The following is an 18521-nucleotide window of genomic DNA, read 5'->3' on the forward strand; positions in this document are numbered from 1 at the left end:
GGAGACACAGCCCTGCTGCCACCTCCTTCTCCAAAGAGCCCGCAGGCAGCAGCCAGCTGAAGTAGTGAGTGTAAAAAGCACCTTTTTGCCTTTTTTTTTTCCTCAAGCAAGGGAGGATGAGGCCTTAAGCGGCTGGTTAGACTCATCAAAGAGCAATGTAAGGCTTTTACACTACTCAAACCGAAAATAAAGCTCATTTTCCACCATTGCTTTTATCAGAGAAATTCAAGACAGAAAAGACACGTTGCCCGCTGCAGTCAGAATGACACAGGCAAAAAAAAAAACCTCCAACCCTGGAAAAGCTTTCAAGTTTTTAAAGTGTTTCCTATTCTAGAACAGAATTTTAAGAAGCAAAAAAATAAGAAGAAGGAGACTTTCTCCCCTAAAACAGCTGGGATAACAGGGGGATAACAGGACAGTCATGGGCTAAGGGCATTGATTCACAGGTGACATGGCCAAGTAAGGTTTAAAAGATGGATGTTCTTCACTTGGCTCAGGAACCTGAACCCCACTTTCCAGCACCTTTTCCCAACCCCAGCATCCATTACTCTGGGGCAGTTCTTTTCGACCAACACTTCTGACATAAACCACACACATTTTTCTATAAGGAGTGCCCATATCGATAACCCAGTCCTTTGGAAAGTTCCTAAAATGTCCATAAATGCTATAAAAATGTACTCACATGATTCAGCTTATGCTTTCACTCGAATTTATCTCCCTGATGGCTCTAACAAACTGCAGGTTTCTCTCCAAAACCCCTCTCCAGATTTGTTTGGAAATCTTTCAGCCAAACTCGATGATTAGTTTTCATCCCTTAACCTTCCTAGTTACGGCATGAATATGGAACGAATTTATAGCATTCCTATCCTTTAATGAAATGCAAAGATCCTGCTTGAAAAAACCTGCACTCAGATTTTGGAGGAAGACATGCACACACAGTACTTGTGTGTGAGTGACATACATAGTCAAGTAAGAAAATCCTGTCATCTGTAATTCATACCCAAGACTTCAGGTATCAAAAAACTGCACTCAAAGCAGCTGGTGGTCTCATATTACTGCTCTGGCTGCAACAAGCTCTTCACATCTCATTAACGGCGTAATGAAGGCTCAATCAGGGATACAGCCCGTCAAGGCTGCCAAACACAGGCATATGGAGGCCAGAGTAGGAAGATTAGCTTGTACCAAGGTTTTTATTGTTCAGATCTCGAAATCGGGACAGGGCTAGTCCTGCCACAGAAGATATTTTCCAATCAGCAAACGGCACAGGGAGACAAAGATCAAACCCTCCAAGTGCTCGGGAGGCATGGCACAAGGAAGGCGGCACCGAGCAGGTCCCGCACACGGCTCATTTCCAGAGGTGGGGCTTACAACCACCGAAGCAACTGCGGCGTTGAGGCCAGAGGCCAGAAGAAGACTGATCAGGATGGGGACATGCACTCTTGTGCTGATCACCAGGTGTCTTTTGAATATGCAACACAATTAGTGCTCAACTCAGGAGCTTTGTTTCTCATGTATGCAGCAATTATGATGTAATAGAGTTTTATAGTGTTCTCTCTACTGATTATATCACAGAATCAAAGAATACCAGGTTGGAAGGGACTGTAAGGATCATCTGGTCCAACCTTTCATGGTCTAGACAAGATGGCCCAGCACCCTGTCCAGTCAAATCTTAAAAGTCTCCAAAGTTGGGGAATCCACCACTTCCTTGGGGAGATTAATCAAATGGATGATCTCATTGTGAAAAAATTTCTTCTCTCCCATCCAAATCTCCCTGGGAGTAACCCGTACCCATTACCCCTTGTCTTTTCCATGTGACCCCTTGTAAAAATGGAGTTTCCATCCTCTCTGTAGCCACCCTTCAAGTACTGGAACAAGGCAGTGATATATTCAGACATAATTTGAGGAAGAAAGGAGGATGCTGGAAGAAGAGATCAGTACAAAGAGAAGTTCAACACCCAACCATTGATGGAGCAGTAATGGTGACAGCAGGGACCCTGCTGCTCACCATGCCCCAATCCATGCTGGAATCCCAGACAAGGTGAACAACTCTCCTTGGCACATGCATCCCTCAACAGCCATTCTCCAGCCACCTTTAGCCTGCAGGCCCCTGAGCATCCTTCCACAGCACCTCAGACCCTGCAGAACGTCACGTTTCTGCAAACTTCCCTGCCTGCAGTGCTGCTGGCACTGGTCATCTGTTGCTTCCAAAACAAAGAAGGGGGTTCACACACACAACCATTTTCCCTTGCTGAGTGAGGGAGGTGAATCTGCTCATGGGAGGACTGGAGAAGCCCCAAGGCCAGGAGAGGGTATGAAGTGGGAGCTGGCAGCTGCAGGGGATGAAATCCAGAAGACAGGTAAGACCTGGAAGGACGAGCCTGTCCCCACCTCGTATCAGATCACTTTTAGCCACTTTTCAAATCCTCCTTGAGAAAGAAGCTGAACAGCCCCTGTACACAGGGACGACGACTGCCCGATCAATGAACACGGCCTGCATGGGGCCTTTAACACCCACAGAAATCAATGGCAATATCCTTCAACCTCAGCCCCTGCCAGATCATGCTTGCAGCAGTAATGGAGGCGTAAATACAAGGAGCAATAAATGAGCAAACTGCTAATTGTGAACCTTTCTCATGTATTCTTTGTGAAATTAGCAGCGAATGCAGCTCGCTGGGTGCCTAACCAAGCACAAGATGGTACATGCACGGCGATTTCTCACTGCAAAAGCCGCTTACTTTTATGAGGACGTGCAGGAGCATGTTGCCACCCACCTCACATACAGCACTTGAAACTACTGCCTTAAACAACTACATGTGAAATTTGATTCAAAACAAAACATAAATCAGGCCTCAAGCACTAGATTGCGAAGGGGAAGTTACATAAAGACAGTCTGTGTACATACTGTATTTTGCCTTTATCTCTGTTATTACCAGACCTTCCTCACTTTTCCTTCATGTGGCAATAAGAGATGAACTGGCAGTGTCCAGCCCAATGTGGGTAGGACAGAGTGACAGCCAGCAAACATCAGAATGACAGAAATACAAAGAAAGATGATAAAGTATTTGAAGTGGTATAAAAGGGACATAAAAATAAATTGCAGAGGGAAATCTTACACCAAAGAATGTTATTTCTTGGGAACAAACTTCATGATATTTGACTGTGACAGTCTTCTAAGAGAAAAGGTGCACTGCTTTGGGGAACTGCAGAATCAAAAAGTGGTGGTGAGGATGCTGGGATGCTGCACAGCCAGGAAAATGGACCAACTGATGTATCTGATCTCCACCTCTGAAACTGAGATCTCACCATAAAGCACATTTATCATGAAGAAGAAGAAAGAAGTAGTTTGTAAAAACTCAAACATTTTTCAGCTTAAAGTTTCTGCAAATTAACACACTTTGTAGGGAAAAACAGCGAAATGTAGTGTTTATTCTAAGCACTTTACTGCCTCAGACTCATTAACCCGGTACCTTACATGCTGTCTTTGTAATGCAAATTTGCTAAAATACTGTGCTTTCCATAAAACATTCATATGGACAAGCTCACACTACCCAAATACCAACTGTAAGTGGAGCAAAAATACACTAATTTTTTCTTAATACTTGGGCTCTGCACTAAGTCTTATCTGCAAAAGCACTTTGTGAGAAACCTTCTGCTGTTGCTGCAGCCACCACAGCACAAAGGTGCAGCTGATGCAGCCAATTATAAACTGAATTATCACGTGCCAAAGCCAAATGAGAAGACTTTGTAGGAGGTACATACAGCAGAGTTTTTCTTGAGGAAGAGAGATCATTACAGAGAGGAGGAGAGACAACCTGCATTTAAGGAGGCCGAACATGGCACATACTGCACCTGTTTGCTGAGCTCCTATTTAAGAGCCACCTGCATCACCACGAGGGTTTGCTGGGCCTCCTCACCACAGAGCACCAGGCTGGCCATTTCCAACCACTGAACTGACTGGACATAATACACCCATCCAACGACATGTGGAGTCCAGCAGTAGATACAAAATCATCCTGGTAAAGTCTCCTGCCCAACCTGAACCATGCAGAGGAAGATGACTCAGGGCTGGAGAGGGCTGAGGGAAGGGAAAGATTCCTGGTTAATGACTTAGCTGTGGAGAAGGACCGGAACATCACCAAAAGGGTTCAGTGTAGCAACAACATTCTCCGTTTTCCAGTGGACTTAGATCTTGGAACACAAACTACCACAGAAAGGCTGTGGCCGGCTGAAATTCACAGTATAAACTGTAAATTCAAATACACAGGATAAATGCAGAAAATTTTGTGAGTTTTTCCTCCTCCCTCCACAGGTACCAACTACTTTTGTTTCAAGATGATCTGTAACTGTGCCATCTCAAATTAAACTCTGAGCAACTGCTTTCATTCTGTATTTAGTTTTGAAAACTGCCATTTCTTTTTCATGTTTAAAGAAGGGCCCACCAACCTGCAAGCTGTCTGATTTTTACAACTATACCAGTTGGTCTGATAGAAGAACATGCTACCTCCAGGTACAAATCCTTCCCAGATTTCTCAGAACTATGAGGCAGAACTCAAGACATCACTGCCTGAGGTGCCAGAATCATCTACGCTGGTTTTCATCAGGGTTCAGAGCAACAATGCACAGGTAACCAATGAGAGGCATCTTAACAAGAGGTTTTCTTTATTCACCCTAACGACATGCCAACTGCAAGCCAGATGTGCTTTCTCATCCTCTCTGCTAGACCTAGTTCCCAGGCACCTGAAAGACATTAAAGCTCCACTGCTGCTCCTAAATACAGACAACTTCCCGAAGGAAACCAGGTCCTCAGGGGGATGATGTAGACACCACTAGGATGCACCCACACCACACAGGCACTCCATGGCAAGGGCTTGGAGACTGGGAACTGCACCCATCACAACTATCCTGCAGCACAGGCATAACCAAAGTGAATTGGACTTAACACGAAACTTTTAAATTGTTAAAATAAATAACAGAGTCATTGGGGAAAAAAAAGGCAACCAAAAGCAAACCATAAAGAAACCCACAAATAAAACCCCAAACACCCTTCCCCCAAACCAAGAAAAACCACCCAAAATCCAACAAAGTTTGTGGCAGGATCTACAATCAAAATGAAAGCAAAACAGTAATTTTGCATATGAACTTCAGAACATGTTAAGAAAACAAGTACTTGTTCAAACACCCACAGTGCTTTCTCAGATGCACTGAAAGAGAGTGAACATACTGAAACCTGCTTGGTTTCGAAATTCAGTTCATTTGGCACATGCTTCACTTTTGCAAGAAAACAAACAGCAAATACAGACAAGCCATAGCACGAGCAGCCCTGCACTCTCCTGCCCACCTGCCTGAAGCCCGACTCAAAGGAACCTACCTGGCTATGCCAGCTTAGTTTGATCTTTAAACTCAATCCTCAGCCTGTCCATTAAAATGGTCAATAGCAATGCCAGCTGAGAAATGTCCATCATGGGGAACTCCTTTTTACAGGTCAGTGGGTAGCCAGACAACAACAGCTTCTAGCCATGACTGACCTCTCTTTGACACAAACCGCTGATTTCCCGGAGAAAGATGACCCACAAGCCATCCGTTTTCTTAATCGTAATTAAAACAAAACCAAAACCACTCAACTCTTCGTATATGATTTTCTTTGTACAAAATACAAACGTGCAATCAACCCTCTACATTTCTGGAGAGTGAACACTAACATAATAAGAATCTGAATGTGTTCAGGCAGGGATTACATTATTACAAGTTGGTGCTGTTGAGCAGAAATCAGCATCAGAACAGTTTGGATAACAAAATGTTCTGTTGCACTGACCCCCAAGTAAGCTGACAAAACAGATTTGGATGGGTGTGTCTTATGATGGAAAAATTAACTCTGATAAAGAAAAGAGTAAAATGCCCTTTAGATATGCTCTGTTTTCGGAGTCACTAGGATGCAAAAGGAATTAAAAAAAATGCCATCTCCATAAAGTTCAAGAACACATGCGAAAAAGCAAACAAACCTGCCTGGATGGATGACTGGCTGTTTGCAGTACTGGCTGCTTTAATGGCTGTGGCAAAACTGGCTTCTTTGGTTCATCAGTCCTGTGCTATACAGAGCTGTATGATACAGACAAATCTGAAGGTTTTAAGAAAAATGGAGCAGAACTAGCACAACACACACCAAAGTCCATATCAAAGAAAAAAGCATACAACCAGTTATTTCCTCTCGCAAATATTTTAAATGTTTGCCATTTGCAAAGATTCTCAATCAGAAACAGACTGCACAGTAAAATGTCTCCTGAGAAAGTCTGCCTTGATCTAAAATTCTCGTACTTGGGTTTTAATTTCCAGTCATATTTACAGGGATCCGCTTCCTCCAATTTCCTAATTGAGACTTCATGGCTTGAAATATGCCCATCAGCTATCATATGACTGCAAATCGACTTAACCAAGAGATACACATTCTCAGGCTTCAGAAAATAATGAGGCACTCCAGATTTTCCTGCAGCTTCCAGAGAAGCAGATGTCAACAACCACATCAACCCACATCAACAACCAAGACCACTCGTCCCATCCAGCCTCACAGCTGTTGTACCCCAATGTTACATTGATTCACAGAATTGCTGCCACAGTAACCAACAGGATACAGGGAAATTACACAACAAACCCACAAGTGGCTGCTTGTGTCCAGTTTCTGCTCCGAGCTGAACTGAACTCCTACTCACCAGGCTCTTGGTCCTTAGTGGATATGCACTCTTTTATGGACTCTGTTATGCCAAGACTAGCGGCAGTGGGGAGTGGGCCGAGCAAGGATTCCAGTGCAGGTGGTCTTACAAGAGTTTCATTTCCATTTCTGCATTCCCCTTCTTCATTTTTTTTAACTCTATCCTTCTCATGAAGTTCATTATAAAAGTCCTTGTTTAAGTGATTAGCAGCTGCTTCCAGTTCCTCATCTTCTGCCTCCTCCTCTCCAAGTATGCTAGAGGCATTATCTTCTATAGAATCTGCAGGGGAAAAAAAACCCCAACAGATCATTGCATACCATCTGCTACAGAAATGAAATAAATAGAGAGGTGCTCACTTAAAGAATAAAAATCTTTAGAGGAAATCTGCAGACAAAATACACAATATTTTAGTCCAACATATGAATACATGGAGTTCCCAGACGCTCTTCAAATTCATTACCTTGACTATCAAAATGCATTTTTGTGACTACAATCAACATTTAAAATAAAAGCATTGTCTTATCAAATTAGGCGAAAGGGCTTTGTGAGAGAAGTCAGCTATTTCCTAGTATAATTACAAATTAAAAATAGCCAGTTCAACCTGCAAAAATCCTTTCCATATGGGAAGTCAACTGGAGAATTTGGCAACAGAAGGGTCTAGATACTGGTCCATTGCACCTTCAGTGATGAAAAGAAACATTCTCAGGTGGCAGTGCCAAGATTATACTGCACCAGGAAAGAAAAACAACTGAAACCATTAATGAACTGTCACAACGCAGTTGTTTTGAAGGCTGAACTATGAACTAAGTATTTGGCAGAGAGAAACCCTATGCAAAAGAGATTTTGTACTATGCAAGCATATATACGATCACATTTATCACAATAAAGTTCATACACTTCAGACTGCCTGATCTGAACCCAATACTATTTAAGTAGCCATAAGACTTTACAGACTTACCATCTTTAGTGAAATTTGCAAATACACCTTTTGCTTTCGGTCTACTGTTTTCTAATTCAATCTCTATTTCATCTTGGTAGCTCGATATTTCTCCTGTGGTGTTAAAATAAAAATAAAACTCAGCAATCACTGATATAATTTTGAAGAAATGAGTGATATGTTACACTAAACACAACTTATACCTTCAAAATCCTCCAGCTTTTTTGATAATGCCTTCTCAAGCTGAAATGAAAACAAACAAAATAAACGTGAAATTACTAAAAAAAGATGCACAATTTTCAACTGTTTGTGAACTGTATATAGAGACAGAGAATGGCAGGTGATTTTAAAAGCACTTAGCAGGTTTTGATTCACAACTGAAATTACTTTGTAGTGTCAGACAGATAAGACAGACAAGTTTCAAAATACTGACCAATTCAAATGTTATCTCCCCCATCTATATACTTCAAAAACACCCCTCACTCTGGCAAGCTGTACATAAAAGGCCTCATTCTTCAGCAATCTGACCCTGTCACTGTGCCTGTAGATGTGAGCACGCACAAGGACAGCACTGTGACTAGAGTGCCCACACCAGACAGAGCACACAGGTGATGGCAGAGTGAAGCTCTGACCTACAGCACCTGGCAGGCTCTTCAGAACATCACTGATGCGCCTACATGATGGCATATTTAGAACAAACAAAAACCCTAACAAACCAATAATGTAAGAAATTACTATGACAGCAGTAAAATCTCCTCTGGTACCAGCTTTAGTTCATGCTTTGTAAAGAAATTAAACCACACAAGAACTAATCTCTGTGGAAGCAGGTGTTGTACCACACAAACCCCTCAGCAGCCTCATTAAAGTAATTGGGTTATTGTTTTCATATCTATTTAAAAGAAGTTCTATGCAATGGCACTTCTCCTGGCCACTGCTATCACCTTAAAAACAGTGCACAATTTCTGATCCTATTACAAACCTTACACCTTTACCCTGCTCCTTGCTGACCAGGCTGGGAGAGAGCAGGCAGCAAAAGAGAAGTGGAGATGTTACAACAGCTACTCAAGACCTCCATGCCACAACCTCACTTGTCACAGTTTTGTAAGGACAAAAAGATTGGGTTCTTTGATAAGAGGTCAAAGCCCAAGAAGGGAAATGTGCAGCAGGGAAGTAAGGATAAAGGGGGTAACAGTGCTTAGTGTGACTGTAAATCGGGGGCAGATGGGCAGAGTGTGCTGAGCCCTCATCTCCAGCACAGTGGTGGTGGGCTAAGCACAAGCACTGGTGGCCTGTGGAACACAGCAGCTCAGCTGGTGCTCCTGTCCTTGGCCACCCGGCCATCCCAATCCTAACCAGAGCAGTGACTCTGCACTTCCTTAGCCAAGGCAGCAGACATACTTCAGTCCCTCATTGGGGGATGTTTAAAGCTACATTTGTAGCAACATACCTGAAAGAGCAAGTCTCTCCGGAGGAGTGAACAAAAATTATATAGGTGAAAAAATTATATATATATATCTTTAGTTAATGGGTATCATATGCACTAATGCTCACCCTTCTCTTAGAAACCTCGAAATAAATGTAACTAAACCTTACCAAAGGCTGGTCAGTTAGGATTTTGTATTAACTGATTCAAAAAGGAATGCACAGAAGGAGGACAGAGGAGAAAAATACAGAGAGTATCCGATTCAGAATTCACCTGCTGTATCTTCAATTTTTTTTGACCAGCTGTAAATGAAGGAGGATCACATTCTTCTTCCAAGTCAATCTTCATAAACTCATCTATGGTTAGTTGACTTGTTGGTGTATCTTCAAACTCTGTCAACCTACCAAAGCATACAGCACATGACCAAAACATCTCTAAGAACTCCATCAAAAGTAACAAAATTCACAAACTGCCAAGTTACAGAATAAACATGTCATCCTCAGCAACTCTGGTTCAAATACAGACTACATTAAAACTGAAGTGCTACTAATTGTTTCATCTCCTGCAAAGAAAGTATCTTTTCATATCCCAAATTAGCTTTTGAGTTATTAGAGTACGTAACACACATTTTTTTTGATGAACAGAAACACTGCAGCCCCTACGGTCAATTAAGTGTAGACAAAACTAAGACGAGAAACGCAGCTCATTCCTCCCCTCTCATTGCTTTTGTTATCAACAGCAACAACAAAACAGACACCTAAAACAAAATACCTGCCATCATAGTTTAGGAATAGGCTCAAAAATATTCCTGATATGTTAGTCTGATTAATTTATGCAAATCAAATGTTGAAGTAAAATCTCTTTGGCAGACTGGAGGAGGGACAAGAAATAAGCTTCCCAGGACACACAGAAGCAGTGGTAAAATAAAGGAATCATCTGCACGTCACACAGATGGAATAGATGAATGCACATAATTTGACAATAATAAACTTTGTTTAAGGTTTGCATTTAAAAGTTCCTACCTAAGTGAGAAATAGGACTAGCCCCATGGGGAATTGCCATGAAAGCAGCTGAATCTTTCAAAGGAATTTGATCTTAAATAAGACCGCATGGTCATAATTTCATCCACAAATTCCAGCATTTTATACAGGTGGAGAATTTTATACAGGAGAATGAGCACATCCATTTCACAGATGGGAGAAAGTGAGACAAAAGGTTAAATACAAAGCCAGGTCAGGAAACGTCTGGCAGAATGCTTCTCTGACAGAAAGTGCCCTTTTAATAATATCAACATTTTCCATGGGAAAACGGCAATGATGGGTCTGCAGCTGCCTCGTTGGAATATTCCCATCTTCCAGAGGAAGCAAAGCTGACAACAGCTTCCATCTGCAAAGCTAGGAAACTAAAAATGGTGATTCAGTGCTCCCAGTACAGGACCTTTCAGCATTTCTCTCCCTCTATAGGTAATTGTTGTTTTTTCCTTTACCTCTGGTTGCAATGAAAGTTCTTCTGAAAATGAATTTTCTCTAAGACATAAATTTAGTTTCTAACCAATGCCAGTGTCAAAGTCAAGAGCACAGGGCCACACTCTCCCCCTATATCCTCAACAGTATCTGTATATCTTCTTTTATAAACTGAGGAACAAGACAAGACAGCCCATACAGAGGGGCATAGGCATGCTGCCACTTCAGGATGCTTCGCCTGGAAGTATTCCACTCCTGGAGCAGAGGCCACAGGTGGCATCTCATGCCATGAAATGCTCAGAGAGAGCCAGGCACTCCAACAGCAAGCAGCACGCTCAGCCCATGCCAGCCAGATTAGTGCTGCTGAGAAGAAAGCCTCTGAAAACTAGACTTGCTTTTGGAGTTCAGGCATCTCCACAAAGCCCCAAATTAGCCATGTACTTGAGAGTGACTGACAGCCCAAAACCTTCCCTCAGAGCACCAGGGACCAGCCCCCTCCTCCTCTCTTTCAGATCAAATTGGAAAAGAGAGGAGGATGCTGTTGGCAGCAGCAGCACCCAGCTTTTAATTAAAAGACTAGAAATCTTTCTCAGCATTAACAGGCTTCCAGCGTGCATTACCCACCTTTCAGGAGGGAGCCTCATCTATCAGGTTAGAGGGAAAACCAGGCTAGGGTACTGTTATTATTATTATTTTAATTCAGGATTCACTTAATGCCAAACCCATGTATCATTTGAGGAACATGGATCTTCCCAGTCACCATCATTAAAGAACAGTCATCCATCTCTCCACGAATGAATCATGCACTCACAGGTAGTCCCGCTTCGGCAAGACTTTTCCTCCTAACCAGCCTCGCCTCGTTAAAATATTATTCTCCTCCCACTGTTAAAAGCCAACATGCACTTTGGCAAAGACACACAGTTTGTTTATCCCGTGCTTGCTTTGAGTCCGAGGTGAGCTGCCAGAGCCCCAACAAAGCACCACCTCTGCGCATGCCAAGGAGACAAGGAAACACCCGGAGCAAAACCAGTTGCTCATAAAGCCAGGCTGGGGATGAGATGACCATGGTGGGCGTCAACACTTAACCTTGTGCATGTCTGCTTGAGACACCTCAGGCTCTGTCTGTCCCTCTCCTGCCCACGGTGTCATGACTCACGTCACGTACCCTGCACCCATCAGATGTCAGCCCTCCGCTGAGGCAGCTGGCGCGAGCTCCGGCTTGAGCGCCGGCTTCCACCCTGAGCCAGAACAGCAGGACAGGTCTCTCCCAAGACCTTCAGTGCATCTGTGCTAGGACAGGGCAGAGCTATGTCATCTTTGCTACCAAGGAGCTCAAACCTACAGCACAGCACAGTGCAACCATCTGACCCGGCCTCCAGCGTCCTGTCCCGTGCCTGTGCCCTCCTTTTCTCAGTCCTGATCCAAGACAAACGGGGAAGAGCTGACCACCCAGTGGGGAGGGCTGACAGCACAACAGTGTAGGTACAGGCCAGTGGCAAGCCCAAATTTAGAGGAGCACATTACTTCTTCACACTTCTCTCTGGTCTTATCCATAAGGCTCCAGCCTTCCTTCAAAAATTAAGAACCAGCCCTGACGGTCAGGATCCCAACTTGAGCATCACCTCTGTGGGAGAGCGAGCTGTACACTCAACATTTTCTCTTTTAACTTCATATAAATAAACACCTGCGCTTGCCAACCACTTGCCTGCCTCAACATTTTACATTGGCTACATATTTTTAAACATTTCTTTAATTTTACCCACTGTTTGGACACATCCCACCAAGGCAACAAACTGATGCTGCAGCAGTCTGCACTGCATGAAACAAGACAACGTGAATTTAGCAGTTAAGAAAAACTGACGCAACCTTAATCATAAACACAATAACGTCGGGGGCGAGGGAGTGCCCTCATGAAAACAAAAAAATAGCTACGGGCTAATTTTTAAGTCCCACATAAAAATACTATCCAAGTTCATTTTCACTTTTGTTAACCTAAAAAAACTTAATAAGAGTTGCCACTTCAAGTTATGCACAGACGGAGGAAAATAAACAGATATACAAATTAAGATATTATTTCCTTGGCACATATTCAAAAGGGCTTTAAAAACTGAAATTTGGCAGACAAGTATTTTCTATTTATAGTCAAAGCAGAGGCAGCCACTACAGCTCAGGCTAAGATTTAACTTCCAGCATAAACTGTCCTCTTACAGTTTCTCACAGCAAACTCTTTCAAATAAATTCCTTTGGGAGAAAAGTTTTTCCAGAGCCTGGTGTCATCTGCCTCTAACCCCAACCCTTTTTTACAAAGGAAAGTTTCCACAGTTGTTGTTTCATCCATTTACAGACAAAACCACACCTCAGCTTCTGATAAAGCACTTTTGTGTACAAACCAGTAAACCAATTCTGTTCACACTTAATTTAACTCCCAATAAGGGAAAATGGGTCAATCATTTTGAAGTTACAAGCAATGTTTTTTTTCGCTTTGTTTTGTTTCAGGGATACCATCCAGTGGAGACTTCTGGATCCAGTCTACAGCAATGGAAAAACAGACTCCTGAGTGCAGCTCAGTGCTCAGTTTTAATGTTTAACTGAAATTCTGCAGCAGTGGGGTGTGACCAAGCACACAGAAGAACAAAGACTTTTGGAGTCCAACCCACAAATGCTTCAGGAGCCCAAGTTCAAAGTCCAAGAGGGACCTCTACACAGAAGCCATTTAGGAAAAGCCACGGTGTCCTCCTACATACACACAATCAGCATCGAGCTCTAGAAAGGAGGTGGCATGAGCGGAGGTATCTTGTGCTGCGTCTCCATACAGAGGGGCAAACAAATTACAACTTCAGAGACAACTGTTTTTTTAAACACATAATGTGAGGTTTAGCTGGAGCAGTCAGCCTCTAAGTTACCTGTTGTGAGAGGTCTTTTTAAAGTATTTAAGGTATTTTATTAATGGGATAGAAAAATACTAAGCTGAATATTGCCACACTGTCAGTAGAAATACACGAAAAAACTTCATTGCAAGATAAGCTGGTGGTGATAATTATATTCCCCTGAGTTTTCCCAAATTAACAATATAATTAAAACCATAAGTAATAACTTACATGATATCTACATAATCTTAACTATCATATCAATTACAAATATTCTAGTAATAGATCAGCCAATTTGATAACTCAATTCCCAACTCTGGAAAAGTAAGGGATTGCCTTTTGTGTCTTAGTGAAGTAAGAAAATATTGCAGCGTATTCCCACTGTTTTAACTTAACACTCAGAAGTGCTGCCTGCCATCCCAAACCTGTGCACTCACTCACAGGAGAGAAGCTCAGAATTCACACTGATGTGGCAAATCATCACTATTTTTATATTACAAATGTAACAGTCTATTGCATCACCCTTCTCTCCTCATTTTTTTCCAAGCTATTTAATGTTTACACACAAACTATTTATGGAAGTCTGTAAACACATACCCTAAAAGTGATACTTAATAAAGAACACCTATCAGAAATAGTTATTAAATGCTTCCTACATGACAGAACAAAAAGTTTTCCAGGAGCCACTAGTAAGTAAATAAACAGAAGAGTAATCTCCTAATATATAATCACTGTGCATATATACAATTTTACGTGTACTTGTGGCAATATAAAAGATAGTTTTAAGCCTGTAGGAATGAGTATCTCATTACTAAAGATATGAACTAGTTGCTGTGGTTTTACAACTTATCACCTGAGCTGTGCTAAATTAGTCTGTATTCCCAGCCCAATCCAAATGTTAAGAGAAATATTGTCACATTTAAACAACTTCCAACAATAATACACACCACCTCTTTTTACAATGGGCTGAGAGCACACACACACAGTCATTTACTGCCATTTACTGATAATTTATGACACTCATTTGGTGGCAACTCTCTGATCCTTCTCTATGTATTAAAGAACGGGTACGTCTAAAGATTTACTGTACTAAATAAAAGCACCCTTTAGAATTAGTTTCTGTTACTTGCTCACAGCAAAACAGAGATTTAAAACTGTCACAAATTCATTATCCAAACTTTTAAAGCCCCAATTCTACAAATGCTTACACATGTGATTAACTTGTGTTAACACTTGTGCCCACTGTCAGCATCTGGATAATCCTACCATCACACCTCCCTGGTCATCCCAGAACTCTGTCAGTCTAAAACACCTGGAACTTTTTGTTTTTTCCCCCTGATTCAAGTGTTCACACTATGCTAAGGAAACAAAACACTTTAGCATTCCTTAATATTTTGTTTCATTAGCATGGTTCCTCTGCAATGGTCTGTCAAAAAGCACTCTATAATCTCCTGGAAAAGAAAAATAGTGCCGCCTAATTTCTTAACAGCAGCTCAGACGAGGAAAGTCAAACACAGAGAAAACTGTTTACAAGATCTAAGCCTGAGTTAATGCGAATAAGTTAATGACTGTTTCAAAAGTAAGAGTCATCAATAATTTTGAAATCACATTTTTAAAGATGATGTACTAAAACATATTAGGAATCTAATTAAAGTATTAACTTACTAACTGTATAGAAGCTGGTTTTATAAAAAGGAACATTACCTGTGAAATTGGATTCCTCAGAAATAAAACCTTTTTTCATTAAACCAGACAATCCAACTTACAAAGGTATGCAATACTAGCCCACATGGATCGAGTTGTGTTTTACTCGCCATACTAGAAAGGTTTATAGAAATCATCTGTAAGCCACTTGAAATGATTTAACTGGAGACATAAGATATTCCTCAGTTTAGCTTTTCACAGGGGCAGCCAGCAAAGGAGATCAGCGCAGACACCACCAGAAGCTCCTTTACATGAAATAACTTTCCTGGTTTTCTAAATGCTTCTCTCCACATCAGACTTCAACCAAGAGCCCTTACACAGCTGTGACATACTGAGCATCCTCTGCCCTTCCATGCTTGAACACCTCAGGTAACCAGCTCTCACTGATTCACCAGATACCTTTCACGGAACTTTAGCTTGGCTGTACACGAATCACAGCCCAACACCGACTTCTTCACATCTTTCCCTTCAGTCCTGGCCTTCATAAGACTTTGGAATTTTCAAAAACAAAACCTCACAGCCACCCATCTCCCTGTTACCTTCTCTTCCCATCCTGACCCCAGACTCACATCCTCCTCGCTTTGCCTGCTCTCACAGACATCTGCCTGGCTTGAGAGTGGGTGCTCGGACATGAGGTTTACATCAGCTACATATCACAGAAATTAAAAAAAAAAAAAAAAAAGAAAAAGAAAAGCTGCTGGCAATATATTTATCTCTATGTACGAATCTTTAACTTCACCACAAAATTACCAATGCAGTCATTGAAAGAGCTGTAGCTGGGTCCCCAGGATATGAGCAAAGGACCCCATTTATGGAAGACCCTGCAGCTTCTGCAACTGGTATATGGAGTTCCTTTATAATAAGTCTTGTCTTCCTTCCCCAAAAACGCTATTTTGTTGTGAGAAAAAAACATTCACCTCAAAAACGAGCCCTTTAAACTCATTCTGGCCTTTCATTTCAATTTCTACTAAATGAAGCTTTACTTCTTCTGAAGTTCATCACAAATAGGTTTTTTAGCAGACAGTACTTTATGGAATTGAGAAGAGGTATTTTTTATGCAAAGAAGCAGAATGCAAATGTTAACAAAGATAAGATTTTTTTTTTTTATTATTTCTATTGAAGAAGTGCCTAAGATCTTCAAACAGGCGTAAGGGCCACACAGTATTAGATAATGCACAATGGACAAATATCACAAGAATTATTCTCACTACAGATAAGACAGAATTCAGAATACAGAGAAAGCATGCAATGGGTGAATAAAAAGATGAAGGGGCAGAGTATTTAAAGGTTAAAAAGGCAGCAGCGAAGACAGGTGCATTGAACATAGGCACAAATGCGAGGATTGAACTAAATAAAAGGGTTGGGTTTATTAAAAGTTAATTTCTCCTACCTCCACAGATGATTACAGAGAAAATAACAATTTGACTAATTAGTTAATATTTGTACAGTACTTTGAATATATAAAGTGATATATAAGTTAATATAATTTCAATTAGACTGGAAATGAGATAGAATTATCAGTGCATTTATTAATATTTAATAAGTTGGCTTTCAACAACAGCAACAAGCTTTACATTTTAATTGTGTGCTTCAACACATAAAACTAGAAGGCCCCGTGAAGTGACTACAAAGTTTTTGCACCAATCCTACCAAAAATCCACACATATTAAAAATAAACATGCACTGTTTTTTAACCAAACAGATGGTTAAATTAAGAGCTCTTGATTGGAAGATGAGTGACAGTATCCGTAAGTCATGCTTTGTCGCTTTTTTCCTTCCAAAACACATTCCCCTTATGATCAGGTCATTAATTTTTATGACCTGAAGACACGTCACATTTTTGTGAATCTCCTCCTAAGAGCTACTCCTCCAGCACAGAGCAGTGAAAGAGGAGGCAGTTTACAGGCACCTGGGCTTGGTGCTCTCCAGCTGATGACGATCAACAGGGTGAACTAATCCAGCCCCACCAGCTGCACTGCCCAAGACCAGAAAGCCCTTCTGAGGGAAGGGTTGCCACCCCTTGCTAAGGGTCTTCCCAAAACAGAAACCCAATCAGGGCTTTACTAAAGAGCATCCTCAGCCAAGCCACTGACCCACGCAGCCCTGTCCCCCCCAGGCTCCTGAGCTGCCTCCACAAGGCAGGAGAAAAAGGCACATCATGTGGGGCCACCCCTTCCCTTGCAGATTTCTGCCATGGAAGTCTGTCAGCACTGAAAGCAAACCCAGCTTCTGATGGTCTGAGCCATACAGGTAACTGGGAACTAAATTACAGCCCAGAGCAGAACCTGCAGGCTGGAAGTGTCAGTGTTCTCTGGCCTCCTGCTTGGTTTCACTTCCAGAGCTGTCAGGGCAAAGCCATCAGCAGTGAGCTGATGAGATGAAACAACGCTGTCCATTAATGAGCATTCACCCAACTACACCCAACACTTTCACAACACACAAAGCAGCAGCAGCTCTACCAAAAGGAGTAACTCTATCAATAATCAAAAGGAAATAAAACTGTACATCAAACTGAGAAGTAAAGGAATTTTTAAGAACGCGAAACAAGTTCTCACTCATTTCGACAACATCTATTTGATGGCATTTTGAGACGAATTCTTGAAAGAAGAGGAAAAAAACTGGAGTGCAGAAGGAGTTATTCAAAGGTATTTTTTTTATTTGCCTTCATTAAATACTATATAGCATGCTCTTATTTGAAAAACATCAATCAAATTTATAGATTCGTGATAAATAGTTGTAATTATAGCTGCCTGAAAATAATTCAGCTGTCACGTTTACCCTGTCAAAGTAAATAACGCTGTCATTTTCGTTGATGTGTCTGACTTGAGTAAACATTTCAAAGCATGAATTCTGAAGTAAGATTTTCTCGCTCGAAACAATTGCTGAAATTAATTTTCCTTCCAACTCTAATTTATTATGCTTATTTTCTTACTAAGAACAAACTCTTTAACCAAAGCCCCTCGGAGTAGATTGTGGTGCATAACTCAATAGTCATACAAAATGCACAGTTAAAACACACGACCTGTTGGCTAGAGGAAAAAATGTGGTATTTGTACTGCTCCATCATTATAGTTGTACCCTAAAGCATTTAGAACACTTCCAATTTATCCCTATGCCACCCGTGCATAGAAGAGAAATAGCATCACTCCAGTTCCACCAATGAAGATCCGAGGTGAAAATATTTCCAAGAATTAAGAAGTGAATATTATTAATATGTATTAGGCTCAGTTGGATGTGCTTAAGATGATCCCAGTGAGGTGAAGAGAAAGAGGAAGCTTTCTAAAGACAGATCTTGGTGAAACAAACATCAGTAAATACTGGTGACAGAAAAGTTTCCAACTTGGGGCAACAGAAATCATGGTCCTTGTGGCTGGGTCATTTTTTTACTTAGCCTATGGGAAAAGACTATGTTACAACTTTTCA

At 41.5% G+C, this 18521-nt stretch overlaps 1 protein-coding gene across 2 annotated transcripts in view; it reads right to left on the bottom strand.

Moving 5' to 3' along the window:
* Positions 1–18521, bottom strand: part of BRF1 (BRF1 RNA polymerase III transcription initiation factor subunit) — a 174750-nt gene that overhangs the window by 65449 nt on the left and 90780 nt on the right. For both annotated transcript variants that reach the window (XM_032689975.1, XM_032689976.1), the window contains exons 8-11: positions 9338–9464; positions 7845–7884; positions 7663–7755; positions 6705–6983 (exon numbers count right to left, since the gene is read on the bottom strand). In XM_032689975.1, the coding sequence (XP_032545866.1) occupies positions 6705–6983; positions 7663–7755; positions 7845–7884; positions 9338–9464 (539 nt within the window). The remainder of the gene's footprint in view (positions 1–6704; positions 6984–7662; positions 7756–7844; positions 7885–9337; positions 9465–18521) is intronic.

This window comes from Chiroxiphia lanceolata, chromosome 6 (assembly GCF_009829145.1).
Source record: "Chiroxiphia lanceolata isolate bChiLan1 chromosome 6, bChiLan1.pri, whole genome shotgun sequence".
In the NCBI taxonomy this organism is placed as follows: Eukaryota; Metazoa; Chordata; class Aves; order Passeriformes; family Pipridae; genus Chiroxiphia; species Chiroxiphia lanceolata.